The sequence below is a fragment of the Ruditapes philippinarum genome, unplaced genomic scaffold (assembly GCF_026571515.1).
Source record: "Ruditapes philippinarum isolate M1 unplaced genomic scaffold, ASM2657151v2 ctg3987_1_1_1_1, whole genome shotgun sequence".
In the NCBI taxonomy this organism is placed as follows: domain Eukaryota; kingdom Metazoa; phylum Mollusca; class Bivalvia; order Venerida; family Veneridae; genus Ruditapes; species Ruditapes philippinarum.
In genome coordinates this window covers 133,798-146,199 of record NW_026862515.1, presented here as the reverse complement: position 1 = coordinate 146,199, position 12,402 = coordinate 133,798, and the positions used below count along the sequence as shown (strand labels likewise).

At 34.4% G+C, this 12,402-nt stretch overlaps 1 protein-coding gene across 1 annotated transcript in view; it reads right to left on the bottom strand.

Moving 5' to 3' along the window:
- Positions 1 to 814: 814 nt before the first annotated feature.
- Positions 815 to 12,402, bottom strand: part of LOC132719343 (putative ATP-dependent RNA helicase DHX57) — a 40,705-nt gene continuing 29,117 nt past the window's right edge. The window contains exons 19-27 of the mRNA XM_060703107.1: positions 11,870 to 11,960; positions 9,763 to 9,858; positions 4,755 to 4,838; positions 4,237 to 4,374; positions 3,683 to 3,797; positions 3,035 to 3,096; positions 2,313 to 2,402; positions 1,853 to 1,996; positions 815 to 994 (exon numbers count right to left, since the gene is read on the bottom strand). Coding sequence (XP_060559090.1) covers positions 851 to 994; positions 1,853 to 1,996; positions 2,313 to 2,402; positions 3,035 to 3,096; positions 3,683 to 3,797; positions 4,237 to 4,374; positions 4,755 to 4,838; positions 9,763 to 9,858; positions 11,870 to 11,960 — 964 coding nt within the window. The 3' untranslated portion in view covers positions 815 to 850. The remainder of the gene's footprint in view (positions 995 to 1,852; positions 1,997 to 2,312; positions 2,403 to 3,034; positions 3,097 to 3,682; positions 3,798 to 4,236; positions 4,375 to 4,754; positions 4,839 to 9,762; positions 9,859 to 11,869; positions 11,961 to 12,402) is intronic.

Below are 12,402 nucleotides of genomic sequence, written 5' to 3'. Positions count from 1 at the left end.
GTTTGAAAGAAATTTTTTTAAGGTTTTGCTATTCATATAAATAAAATCAATGACCCCCTGGGGCTGGGCCAATTTTGACCCCAGGACTTTTATTTGAACAAACTTGGTAGACACTCACTAGAAGATGTTACATGCCAAATATCTAAGCTCTAGCTCTTTGGGTTTCTTAAAAGAAGATATTTAAAGTTTTTTCTTTCGGTTGCCATGGCAATCAGAGTTCTGTATGGAATTAAATTCTTTGGACAAGTTTTAAAGGTGACCACCAAAGGAACATTCCTGTGAAGTTTGGATGAAAGTGGCTTAGTGGTTTATGAGGAGATGTCATTTAAAGTAAAAGTTAAGGACGGACGACGGGCGGACGGACAGACGCCGGACGAAAAGCGATCACAAAAGCTCACCCTGTCACTGTGTGACAGGTGAGCTAAAAAGTCTCTGGCAGGATTCAATCTAACAGAGGTGATAGTCAAGTGGTTTTAGTTAATAACCTTAACCAGTTCGCCATGTTTCACAACTCAAATAATACATGTACATTGCAGATTTTATGTTAAAAAGATTTTTATCATAATATTTCTACCCCATGACTTATGAAGCATGCTGCTAATTTTGCAAATCTTTCATTTTGGCCTAGTGAATACATCTGCTTTTACAGTAGTAAATGCCTTAAACTTACCTAAATCCCCCTTATTATCAGGCTTCACAAAAATTCTTCTACTAAGAACAAATCCTTACTTTTCCTAGAAATTGATAGGAATCTTTAGGCACACTGCTTTAAGCTGTATACAATTCTTTTGAATATCAAAACAAACTCCTGGAAGACTTTTCACCATTATATATTTATTTTATTTAGCACCTATTGGGTGGTAATAAGTTTAACTATAGTGTCTATAATTTTACTGCCCCTGGGGCAGGTACACAGGTCCATATGTGGGGTCTTAATTTTATCTTCTAACAAATGATCCAGTTCCAGTCTTAACTCTCTCACTAACTCAGCTATCTGAAAATATATGAGGAAATGTTGTGAAAGTTATATAAATACACTAGTCTCTTCATATATAAAATTACTTCATCATTTTGCACTAGTCTTTTGTAACAGAACACCTCAATTTCCCTTTGACAAATTAAAAGTCAGGAACTTATGACTTTTAGATCTGCCAGTCTCAAGTAAAATCCAAACTGTTTGTTGACAGAATCATTTGAAAAAGTACCTATCCTAACCTAGACAGACAAACAGCTCAATATCTACATGCCAGGGTCATAAACGTATCACCTCAGTATCACTTAAGAGTCTATTTTATTACCTGATACCTTATATAAATGTAATTTGGTATTTTATACTTTTTTCTGAAATTCTAAAAACGTCAACGCTTGCGAACAGGTGACCGGTCAATAGTTTCGATTGTTTCCCTCGAGTGTTCTTACGTCATTGACTTCATAGAGGAATCCCACTTGAAGCTTCCATCGATGTTGATCATGAACCAGACGTGACGTGACATAGTTAAAGTATTAAGTTAATTATGAACATATGTGCATGTTCCTTTTTTCTTCTGCAAGTACTGTTAAAACAGTAATTGGTCAGGTAATAAAACAGTTATTTCATATGTGATTTGGGAACAGTCAAACAGTTGTCCCTCGGTGTCGGGGATAGTGTTTTGAACTGTTGCCCTCGGCCTACGGCCTTGGGCAACAGTTCAAAACACTACCCCCTCCTTGGTCCAATAGTTTGACTGTTCCCAAATTACATATGAAATAACTGTATATTGTTATTTACAAAATAATAATAAATATTAACTAACTTGATTGTTTTAGAGGTTGTGCCATAAACTTGAGACATTCAACCATTATAACAGCTTACCTGATGAGATTGAGCCATAAACTTGATCCAGCCATCATCCACAGAAAGTATAAAGTTCCCCCGTGATAGATCCACCCCTATCTCTCCACCACCAAACAACAACAGGGGGTACACAGATACCATAGTACTGTCCCTGATATATATCTAAAATACAATTTGTTACAAGACATTAAATTTCCCTCAATATTAATCTATTCCTGTGTAAAAAAGTAATTGAAATGGTATTTCAGAGCTGTAAAGAATACATGCGGTAGCTAATATGAATAAACATCATAATACATGATGCTGAATATGAATATTTATACGTGAATGTGAATACAAATAAAAATTGGAACAAAAAAAGTATTGATTTTCCACAATTACAATCATTTTTTAGAATATTATATTGATATATTACATTAGGCCTTTGCAGCAATGTTAAATCTAATTTCAATGTTTCTAAATAAAATTTATTTCTCACCCTTGTAGTTTTTACTTTCTCATGATACACCAAATATGGACTCTCGTAAAATCTCACTTGAAAGTTCACAGATGATGGATGTATTTTCACCTGCAAGAATTAAGAACAATACATGTAAAATAATACTTTAATTTTCTCTGATGATAATCAATACTTACATTGTGACTGAAGATTGTTGCAAAATTGTAATGCAATAACATTGTGTAATGTAATGGACTCAAATTGTGTAATTGCACACCTCCTGAGTGACAAATATCAATGTATGAAGTTTCATGTTGCTATCTCAAAGGCTTTTTGAGTTATGCTCTGGACAAAAATAAAGAGCATAAAAGTTTGAAAAATAACAAAGGGCAATGACTGAAAAATTATGCAGGGTAGTTATCATTTTTGTGCACTGCACTCCTCAATATGATCTATCCACCCATAAGTTTCAAGTTTATACCTCAAATACTTTTTGCGATATGCTCTGGACAAAAATGTGAGACAAACGGACATGCCATTTAAATGGACTAAGGGGCCATTTCTTTTGTTATTTTCTTTTGTTTAATAGAGGGCCATGGCCCCTTATTCTATTGTTACGAAATGAATTATTTTGTTCTGTTTACAGTTATTTGCCCCCCTACTTCTCTTCAATAGCCTGGAAGGACAGACGGACGGAGACTATTTCTATATCCCCGCCACCTTTAGATACATAAGTATGAATAAATGACTGAATGACTTACATATCCATCAGGTTTAGTTTTAAATCTTATATCTTCAGCTTTTGGTGCTACAGCAACTGCCCCTGAAAATAATAAATACAAGACATAAAATCTTTATCTTGAACCTTTTGTTCTTAAACATAATGAATTAGTTTAATCTGATAAAAAAGCTAAATAAATGATGGCATTGCCGAATAGTTTAACAAGTTGTACGATGGCTTGTGGTGTGGGTTCATTACTTGTTAAGGGGCAAGCTGTTGTTTCCTTCAGCAAGGAACTTCACACTCACTGCAGTGCTTAGTACTTGCTGGTTCCAACAACAGTTTCAAAAGTGTGTTATACAGATTCCTACACAATCTAACTAAATAAATTCAGTATAAACTATTCAGTATAAACAAAATTAAATAAATGAAACAAGCATTCCTAAATTATTTCCCTTGAAAAAATTGACTTTTTTTAGATTAAAGTTGAAGTTATTTTGCAAACAATGTTTGGACCAGCAACCTTTAATATAAACAATATATACAACATAAACCCCTTATATGAAATAATTTTAATTCACTAGCATTATTTTAGCTGTGTTGAAATGTTAGAGATACTGAATCCAGCTATTACTTTACTTCACTTCAGTAGTCCTGAATAAAAGATGTAGAGATAATCTAAACATACCACCACCCATTTGGGCATACTGCTGTTCTGGGGTAAGAACCTGTACAATATTTGGATATAAGGCTCCTACTAACAAGGCTGATATCAACTTAAGATTCTTAGAGTTCAAGTTGGCCTGTAATATACATATATAACATACTCCTTGTATTTCTATGTAAAATTCACATCAAACATAATATATGAGAATTTTACTTCTTTTATTTTCACATGATCCTGCAAAGTAGTAAACATAACACTTTGGTTTAAATTACTTAAATTTTTCAGCAAATATGTTAATTCTTGATACAATTTCTATATGAACAGCATCACTTTCTTTCAGTATCAAAATGAGCACAGTTTTTATCTAATATCAAGAGATTAAAACATATTTTATTTAAGCAATTTACATTAGAGAACAAAAAGACACCAATAAATGTTTGCTGTCTAAATCCTTTACTTTATTGTCTAAGCTCAAAGACAGCTGTATTACAACATAGGGGAAAAAGTAAGTACAAAATCAGCAATTTATGAACACCATTCTCCATTCTAGTCATATTTTTAACAATTTAAGAAACCTCAGGCCCTGTCAGAGTGACCACACCATCTTCACCATTTCTTGCCGCTCTTTCTACATCTCTACTAGATATACCTTCCTTCACAAACCCAATGTCTGATAACAACTCTACAAACTGCTGTTTCATACTGGACAACATCTAGTTAAACATCAAATATTACAATATTGTTATAAAACTTTGGACATCTTATATAGTATGTACAGATTGTAGTTTGTTCACTATCACAAAAATACAGACACTATCTAGATGTTTACAAGTATCTTTTCATTATGTTTTGTGAATAAAATGGTAAATCAAGCTTAACTGGAAAAGATTTAGATCATATTCATCTAAAAGTAAAGCTAAAGTTTTGTATTATGACAATAAGTTTCCCAGTATGATGTGTGTAATGTCTCCTTGTATGAATTAATTAGCCTATTTTACTATTAAAACCAAGCCTAATGCATGAAGTCACACATTTAGGTATAAGACCTTTTATCAAAAAGTTGAAAATTAAACTGATTTCATCGTAATATTACCTCTAATGACCTTTTAGAGAGAAAATTGTCCTGACAGAATCGATATGCCTCCTGTCCACCATTTTTCCTTGCTTCCTTCCAGGCCTATAAATAAATAATTAAAGGCCTATACATAAACAATTAAAATAAATTTATCATGTTTTCTACGTATAAGCTCTCCAAAGACTATAATCTGTCTAGTGAAAATACAAACAATAACTGCTTGTTTGTCAGCTAAATTTTGACAAACACTCAAAGTTTACTACCGTTAAAGGAATAGGAATGGATGGATTGATGTCTGTCTAATATAAATATTCACTATTTAAAAAGAGGTACCATGACAGTTTTTCTGTTGACATCAACCCTATAAGTGAGAAATTCGTGTTTCAAGACACTATTTTTTACTTGAGAAATAAGTTCATGGGCGCCGCCATTTTGGCGTTCTGTCATTCTCGCGAGACAGACGAGACCGAGATTGTGACGTGTTACACCCACTTCCGGTATAGGTGTACACGCTGGTACAACTGAAATATATCTCGATGAAGAACTTATTAATCTTTTTGTGTACATTATATATTATTTATGAAACCATCATATGGAACTGAATTGTTTTAATTAATTAATAGAAGACGCCGCGACATTAATTATCATTTGTCCGATTTTCAAGCTTGCTGATGATCCCACCACATGATTTGGCAATTATTGCTTAATTTACAAGGATAAACCATCAATTTAATTTGGGTACTATGAGAAACTTCTTCAAATTGACGATATATCCTTTTATTTTGTACTTAATTTTCGCTAGACAAGCTTTCCGAATAGGGTACATCGCCGGTCATGTATCTTTTTTTCAGCGTAAAATATCAACTAAATCCAATATGCAGAGATCTGCTGAGGACGCGATTTTCCGCCATTGACGCTAAAAATGAGAATGGCGCAGGAAAATCGGCAGCCAGACTAATACCGTATGAAAGCAAAACCGTCCGTTAGGTTATTTCTAAAGGCACCCAGTCAAAACTGGTACCAACAGCAACAGGTTGCCCATTCCCCTGTAATTAAGCATATTCTCGGGTTAATCCAGTTTCCACGTTATCTACTTACACAATCCCTTTCCCACACAGATACGCATTTCTACGACCGTAAATTTAATCCAGTTAAACAAAAAATCATAAATCTAATACTTAATATTTAAAATAATTATTGGTAACTGAAAAAAAATGTGTTGCTATTTTATGACATGCTGTAATTTACAGTATAATTTGACAGGTGTGGAACTAAATTTCCCCTAAGGTCATTCGATTCACTGATGAAGCGTAAAAAAAATCGTCATCAGAATATTTGACAAGGGTGATTAACCAATCAGGGCAACATTGTGCATGATCAAAAGGTCTGTCGGCACAGAGGCATACAAGGGGCAATAAAAATCGTCAGTACACAGTGTGACAGGAACATTTGGTGCAAATTAGGAACAATTAAAATGGACAATGCACAGTATTAGACATAAGTATTAAGAACCAGCAATTGTGTGAATAAATTATGAAAATTAGATTTTTGAGCAGCCAATAAAAGTGTTTTGCCTGCAGTTAATATTAGGCTACGATTACGATGCGCAGCATCATACGTTGACAGACATGTTTACAATTTTCTTTTCAAAAGAGTTGCTTATAGTTTTGAAATGTGTACATCAATTATAACATATGTTCACACCTTTTAATTTGAAAGTCAGAATCAAACTGCAAAAATTTAATTACACGTACTATTTAGTAGGATTTTTATAATAATGATAATTATCGCCGTTCAATAATTAACAGCCAATTATTCGTTGGTGCGTTTGTTTATTAAATTGCATTATTTGATTGTGAAACTTTGTTAAATATTTATTAAATCTGTGAAATATTGATTAATTACATTAAGATGAGACTATAATGAACATAGCATTGTTTGGAGTTACGGGCATCACTGGCCTGAGGTGGTGCGACCGGTAGACGTTGATTTTTTTGTTTCTCTACTTTTTTATGCCACCGCAGCATCTGCGATGCGGTGGCATATAGCGATTCACCTGTGTGTATGTGTGTGTGTGTGTGTTTGTTTGTTTGTGTGTGTGTGTGTTATATAGATTATATAGTGAACTTAAAAAATCTTCTTGTGAAAAACCACTAGTCCAATTTCAACCAAACTTGGCAGGATTGATCCTTGGGTGAAGGGGTTCCAAAGTTGTTCAAAGAATTACATTCCATGCAGAAATCTGGTTGCCATGGCAACCAAAAGGAATTAAAAGAATAAATTTAAAAAATCTTCTTGTAAAGACCCAAAAGGCCTAGAGCTTAGATATTTTGCATAAGGCATTGTCTGGTAGACCTCTACCAAGATTGTTCAAATTATAGCCCTGGGGTCAAATCTGCCCCACCCCGGGGGTCATTGATTTTCACTATATGTACATATATAGTAAAAACTTAAAATACCTTCTTGTAAAGACTGAAAAGGCCTAGAGCTTAGATATTTTGCATAAGGCATTGTCTGGTAGACCTCTACCAAGATTGTTCAAATTATAGCCCTGGGGTCAAAATTGGCCCGGCCCCGGGGGTCATTGATTTTCACCATATGTACATATAGTAAAAACTTAAAATACCTTCTTGTAAAGACCCAAAAGGCCTAGAGCTTAGATATTTTGCATAAGGCATTGTCTGGTAGACCTCTACCAAGATTGTTCAAATTATAGCCCTAGGGTCAAAATCAGCCTGCCCCGGGGGTCATTGATTTTCACTATATGTACATATAGTAAAAACTTAAAATACCTTCTTGTAAAGACCCAAAAGGCCTAGAGCTTAGATATTTTGCATAAGGCATTGTCTGGTAGACCCTTACCAAGATTGTTCAAATTATAGCCCTGGGGTCAAAATCGGCCCCGCCCGGGGGTCATTGGTTTTCCTTATATGTATATAGTAAAAACTTATAGTAAAAACTTTAAAAAAATTTCTTCTAGCAATTGACAAATGCTAGAGGTTAGATATTTTGCATGAAACATTGTGAAGTGAACTTCTAGCAAGATTGTTGTTTAATTATAGCCCTGGTGTCAAAATTGCCCCCGCCCCAGGGGTCATTGATTTTAAATATATATATATAGTAAAAAATCTTATTGTCTGAAGGTACAAGGCTTAGAGCTTTAATATTTGTTAAATGATTTCATCTATAGGAACTCTACCAAAGTTGTTCAAATTTTGCCTCTAGTGTCAAAATTAGCCCCGCCCCGGGGGCCATAGGTTTTCCTTATATGTATATAGTAAAATCTTAAAAAATCATCTTCTTTAAATTTACAAAGACTAGAGTTAAGACATTTGCATGAAACATTATGTAGTGAACCTCTAGCAAAATTGTACAAATTATAGCCCTGGGATCAAAATTGGCCCCACCCCCAGGGGTCATTGATTTTCACTATGTACATAGAGTAAAAAAATAAAAAATATTTTTGTCTGAAGGTACAAGGCATAGAGCTTTGATGTTTGCTATATAATATCATCTATAGGTCCTCTACTAAAGTTGTTCAAATTTTTCCCCTGGTGTCAAAATTGGCCCTGCCCGGGGGCAGTGATTCTCATTATGTACACATAATAAAAACAGAAAATAAAACAAATGTTTTCTGAATGGGAGAAAGCTACAGCTTAGATATTTGACTTGAAATGTTGTTTGGTGGACCTGCATCAAGATTGTTTTGAATTAAACCCTTGGGTCTAAAATTTTGCCTTGCCCAAGGGGACAGTGACCTTCTTTCTTGTCCTTTGATGTACAGCAATGAAATTTTGACCATGTGCACAGTTTTAGTTGTAAAATTGAACTTTGATATCAGGTGACCTAGATTTTGTTGATGTGACATACTTTCTGCTCCTTTGATGTACAGCTATGAAATTTGAACCATGTGCACAGATTAAGATGTAAAGTGAACTTTGATTTCAGCTGACCTAGATTTTGACAAAGTGTCTTACTGTGTTGTCTTTTTGATGTAGTCATGAAATTTAGGCTGTGTGAAATATGACCTTCACCACCAAATTCACTAGACTCGAGTGCATTGATATATTCCTACTCTGATCTTTTATTGAGTTAACAACAGATTTAACCAGTAACCACTTATCTGATAATAAGAATAAGTAAGGTCAGGGATCTATGCTTTATGACAATCTTCAAAATTGTATAGAAACAAAAAAATCTGTTCCTACACTACTACTTAGTGTTGTATTAATGCGGTGGCATAGCATTTTTCTCAAATGCAATCTTGTTTTTTTTATTTTTTTTTGGATATTGTTACGTATTTTGAACCATAAAAAATCTCCTCCTGTGAAAATTAAATTGTCATATCTATACTTTATTATATTAATATTTCCCTACGATTCAACTAGATTTATCATAAAACTAAAGATGTGGGGAAATGACATCACGCGCACCTGTTTTTAAACGGTCAATACACAAACATGGCCGCGCTTACTGATTTGTAGAAATCGGTGATTTAGCGATTTAAATTTTGTTATCATTCGTTTAATATTCTTATTTGGCGGCAGAAAATTTGCAGATTTATTATTTATAGTATTCTTTTTCTGAAATCAAGTTTTTATTCTAACCTTGTCTTTCCCTTTAACATTCCAGCCTGAATTTTTGTATGTCTGTGATTAATAAAATAGAATTTAACCTGTAACCTGCTGAATTTCTCGATAAACATGCACAACTTCCAGTTTTGGTGACTGTTCATTATAAATTCTAGGGATATCATGATAAAAATTTAAGTGAGTCAGCGTAGAGTATAGAGCTTGGTCACATTGCACGATCATGTAGGCTGACCTGGATCTATGCTGGTGGCAAACTTTTGGTTCCACCAGGTTAATGTTTAAATTGTCATTACAGGGTATGCATTACATGTACTTTGAGAGCTGGTTGCAAAATGGATATCACTTGTATAAAGGAAAAACACCCATAATTGTATTAATTTCTTCCAATTGTTTGAAGTTGAAAACATTTTTATTGATTTCATATATGAACTTACATTATATGCATTCAGCATTGTGAGATGATCTGAATTTCCTGCAGCAAAGCCAAGTTTCTTCTCTGTAGCCTCATGTTTCTTACCAAACGGTGTCACCTGAAATAGAACATAATGCTTTTTTCGTTCATTTGTAGTTTTTCAACAAATAACATATAGTTTACATGTATAATAGGTATGGATGCTGTTTCAAGTTACTATACCTCTAAGTAAATATGTTTTTTATTGGGTTTTACATCGCACTTACACAGCATGAGGTAATATGGCCATTTGTCAGCTTTTACTGGAGGAGGAAGACCTCAGTTGCCCTCTGTGTGTTATTTCAGGCACAAATCGGCATCTGAATAGAACAACTGACTTTCACTTAGCAAAAGATGCGCCTAAAGAAACAAGAACCGGTTGAACCGGGTGATGCTCCCCGAGAAGGTTCTGGACACAGGAAAGTATAAAAAAAATGAACAAAGGGCAAAAACTCCAAAATTAGGCAAAGCGGAGTTATGTTTTTTTGCACTGCACTTCTATTCAATGAGATCTATCTATCTATAAAGTTTCCTGATGATATCAGAATTATGTCCCAGGTAAAAGTCAAAGTGTAAAAATGAACAAAGGGCAATAACTCCAAAATTAGACCAGGCTTTGTTTAGGTTCTTTAAGCATTGCAATTCTATCCAATTATATCTAGCTACCTACAAAGTTTCATGTTGATATCTCTAATAGTTTTAAAGTATTGTCCAGGACAAAGTCAAAAAGTAAAAATAAACAAAGGGCAATTACTTCAAAATAAGGCAAGGCAGAGTTACGGTTCTTGTGCACTGCACTTCCACCCAATGAGACCTATCTATCTACAAAGTTTCATGTTGATATCTCTTATAATTTTAGAGTAATGTCCCAGACAAAGTCAAAGTGTCAAAATGAACAAAGGGCAATAACTCCAAAAGTAGGCAAGGCAGAGTTACCGTTCTTGTGCACTGCACACCTACTCAATGAGATCTATCTACCTACAAAGTTTCATGTTGATACCTCTTGTTGTTTCAAAGTTATGTCCCGGACAAAGATCAAAGTGTAAAATAAACAAAGGGGGATAATTCAAAAATAAGACAAGGCAGAGTTACCGTTCTTGTGCACTGCACACCTACTCACTGAGATCTATCTACCTACAAAGTTTCATGTTGATACCTCTTATACTTTTAGAGTTATGTCCCGGACAAACTTCAAAGTGTAAAATAAACAAAGGGGGGTAATTCAAAAATTAGGCAAGGCAGAGTTACGGTTCTTGTGCACTGCACACCTACTCAATGAGATCTATCTACCTACAAAGTTTCATGTTGATACCTCTTATACTTTTAGAGTTATGTCCCGGACAAAGTTCAAAGTGTAAAATAAACAAAGGGGGATAATTCAAAAATTAGGCAAGGCAGAGTTATAGTTCTTGTGCACTGCACACCTACTCAATGAGATCTATCTACCTACAAAGTTTCATGTTGATACCTCTTATACTTTAAGAGTTATGTCCCGGACAAAGTTCAAAGTGTAAAAATAAACAAAGGGGAATAATTCAAAAATTAGGCAAGGCAGAGTTACGGTTCTTGTGCACTGCACACCTACTCAATGAGATCTATCTACCTACAAAGTTTCATGTTGATACCTCTTGTTGTTTCAAAGTTATGTCCCGGACAAGAAAAGGGGACGGACGGACGGACGGAAAGACGGACGGACGGACGGACAAGGCGGCGACTATATGCTCCCCCGAAATTTTTTCGGGGAGCATAATAAAAGAATAGCTCCTCTATCTCTGATAGACATATAATCTAAATGCCAATTTAAGTATTACATGTATGTCAAGCACCTCTGACCTCCCCCTGTAAGCAAGCCACAAATCCTTTTCTTATCTATTCATGTTCACTGAGATTTCAACCAATTAAAAATCCACATTCATCTAATTAACCGAATGGTAGGATTATTTGTCTATAACCAGATGTAAACCACCATTTGTAGGCAGTTAGTGCTTTGAAGCAACTGATCTTTCCTCTAGCCCATATATAGACACTCCCAAACTGATGCTAGATGGGAAATAATTATACAGTAAAATATAGCATCATCAAGTACTTACAAAAGGAGATTTAAAGCTGAGACAGGCAGCTATAGTTAAAGCTGGATCAAGACATCTAAATATAGCACCCAATAACATCAACTTTCCTATCCTGAAATAAATATACATTTATTTAACACTGAGCCATGTATTTTACATGAGTAATATTGGGCAAAAATTAATAATCAACTTGTTATAAAAATCATGAAGTTATATTTAAATTTCTTGTTCTTGTTCTTTTGCTTTGATTATATATTAAAACATGGTTCACAGTACTTCTCAACATAAGGCCCTGGAAAGGATATATACATTTTACATGATACATATGGGCACTTGAGTAGCAACACCAACATTGGATAGCTTCCTCACATGAAAGAATCAAAAGGCCCTGTCAGGATTCGAACCCACAGTGGTGAGTGGCAAGTGGTCTGAAGTCAACAACCTTAACCACGCCTCTCTTTCTATGAGGGTATACCAATAGAAACATGTCAGTGTTGTCATATAATTTTGCACAGTTTGTAGTTTTGTATTTAAAAATACTGTATAATTACTCA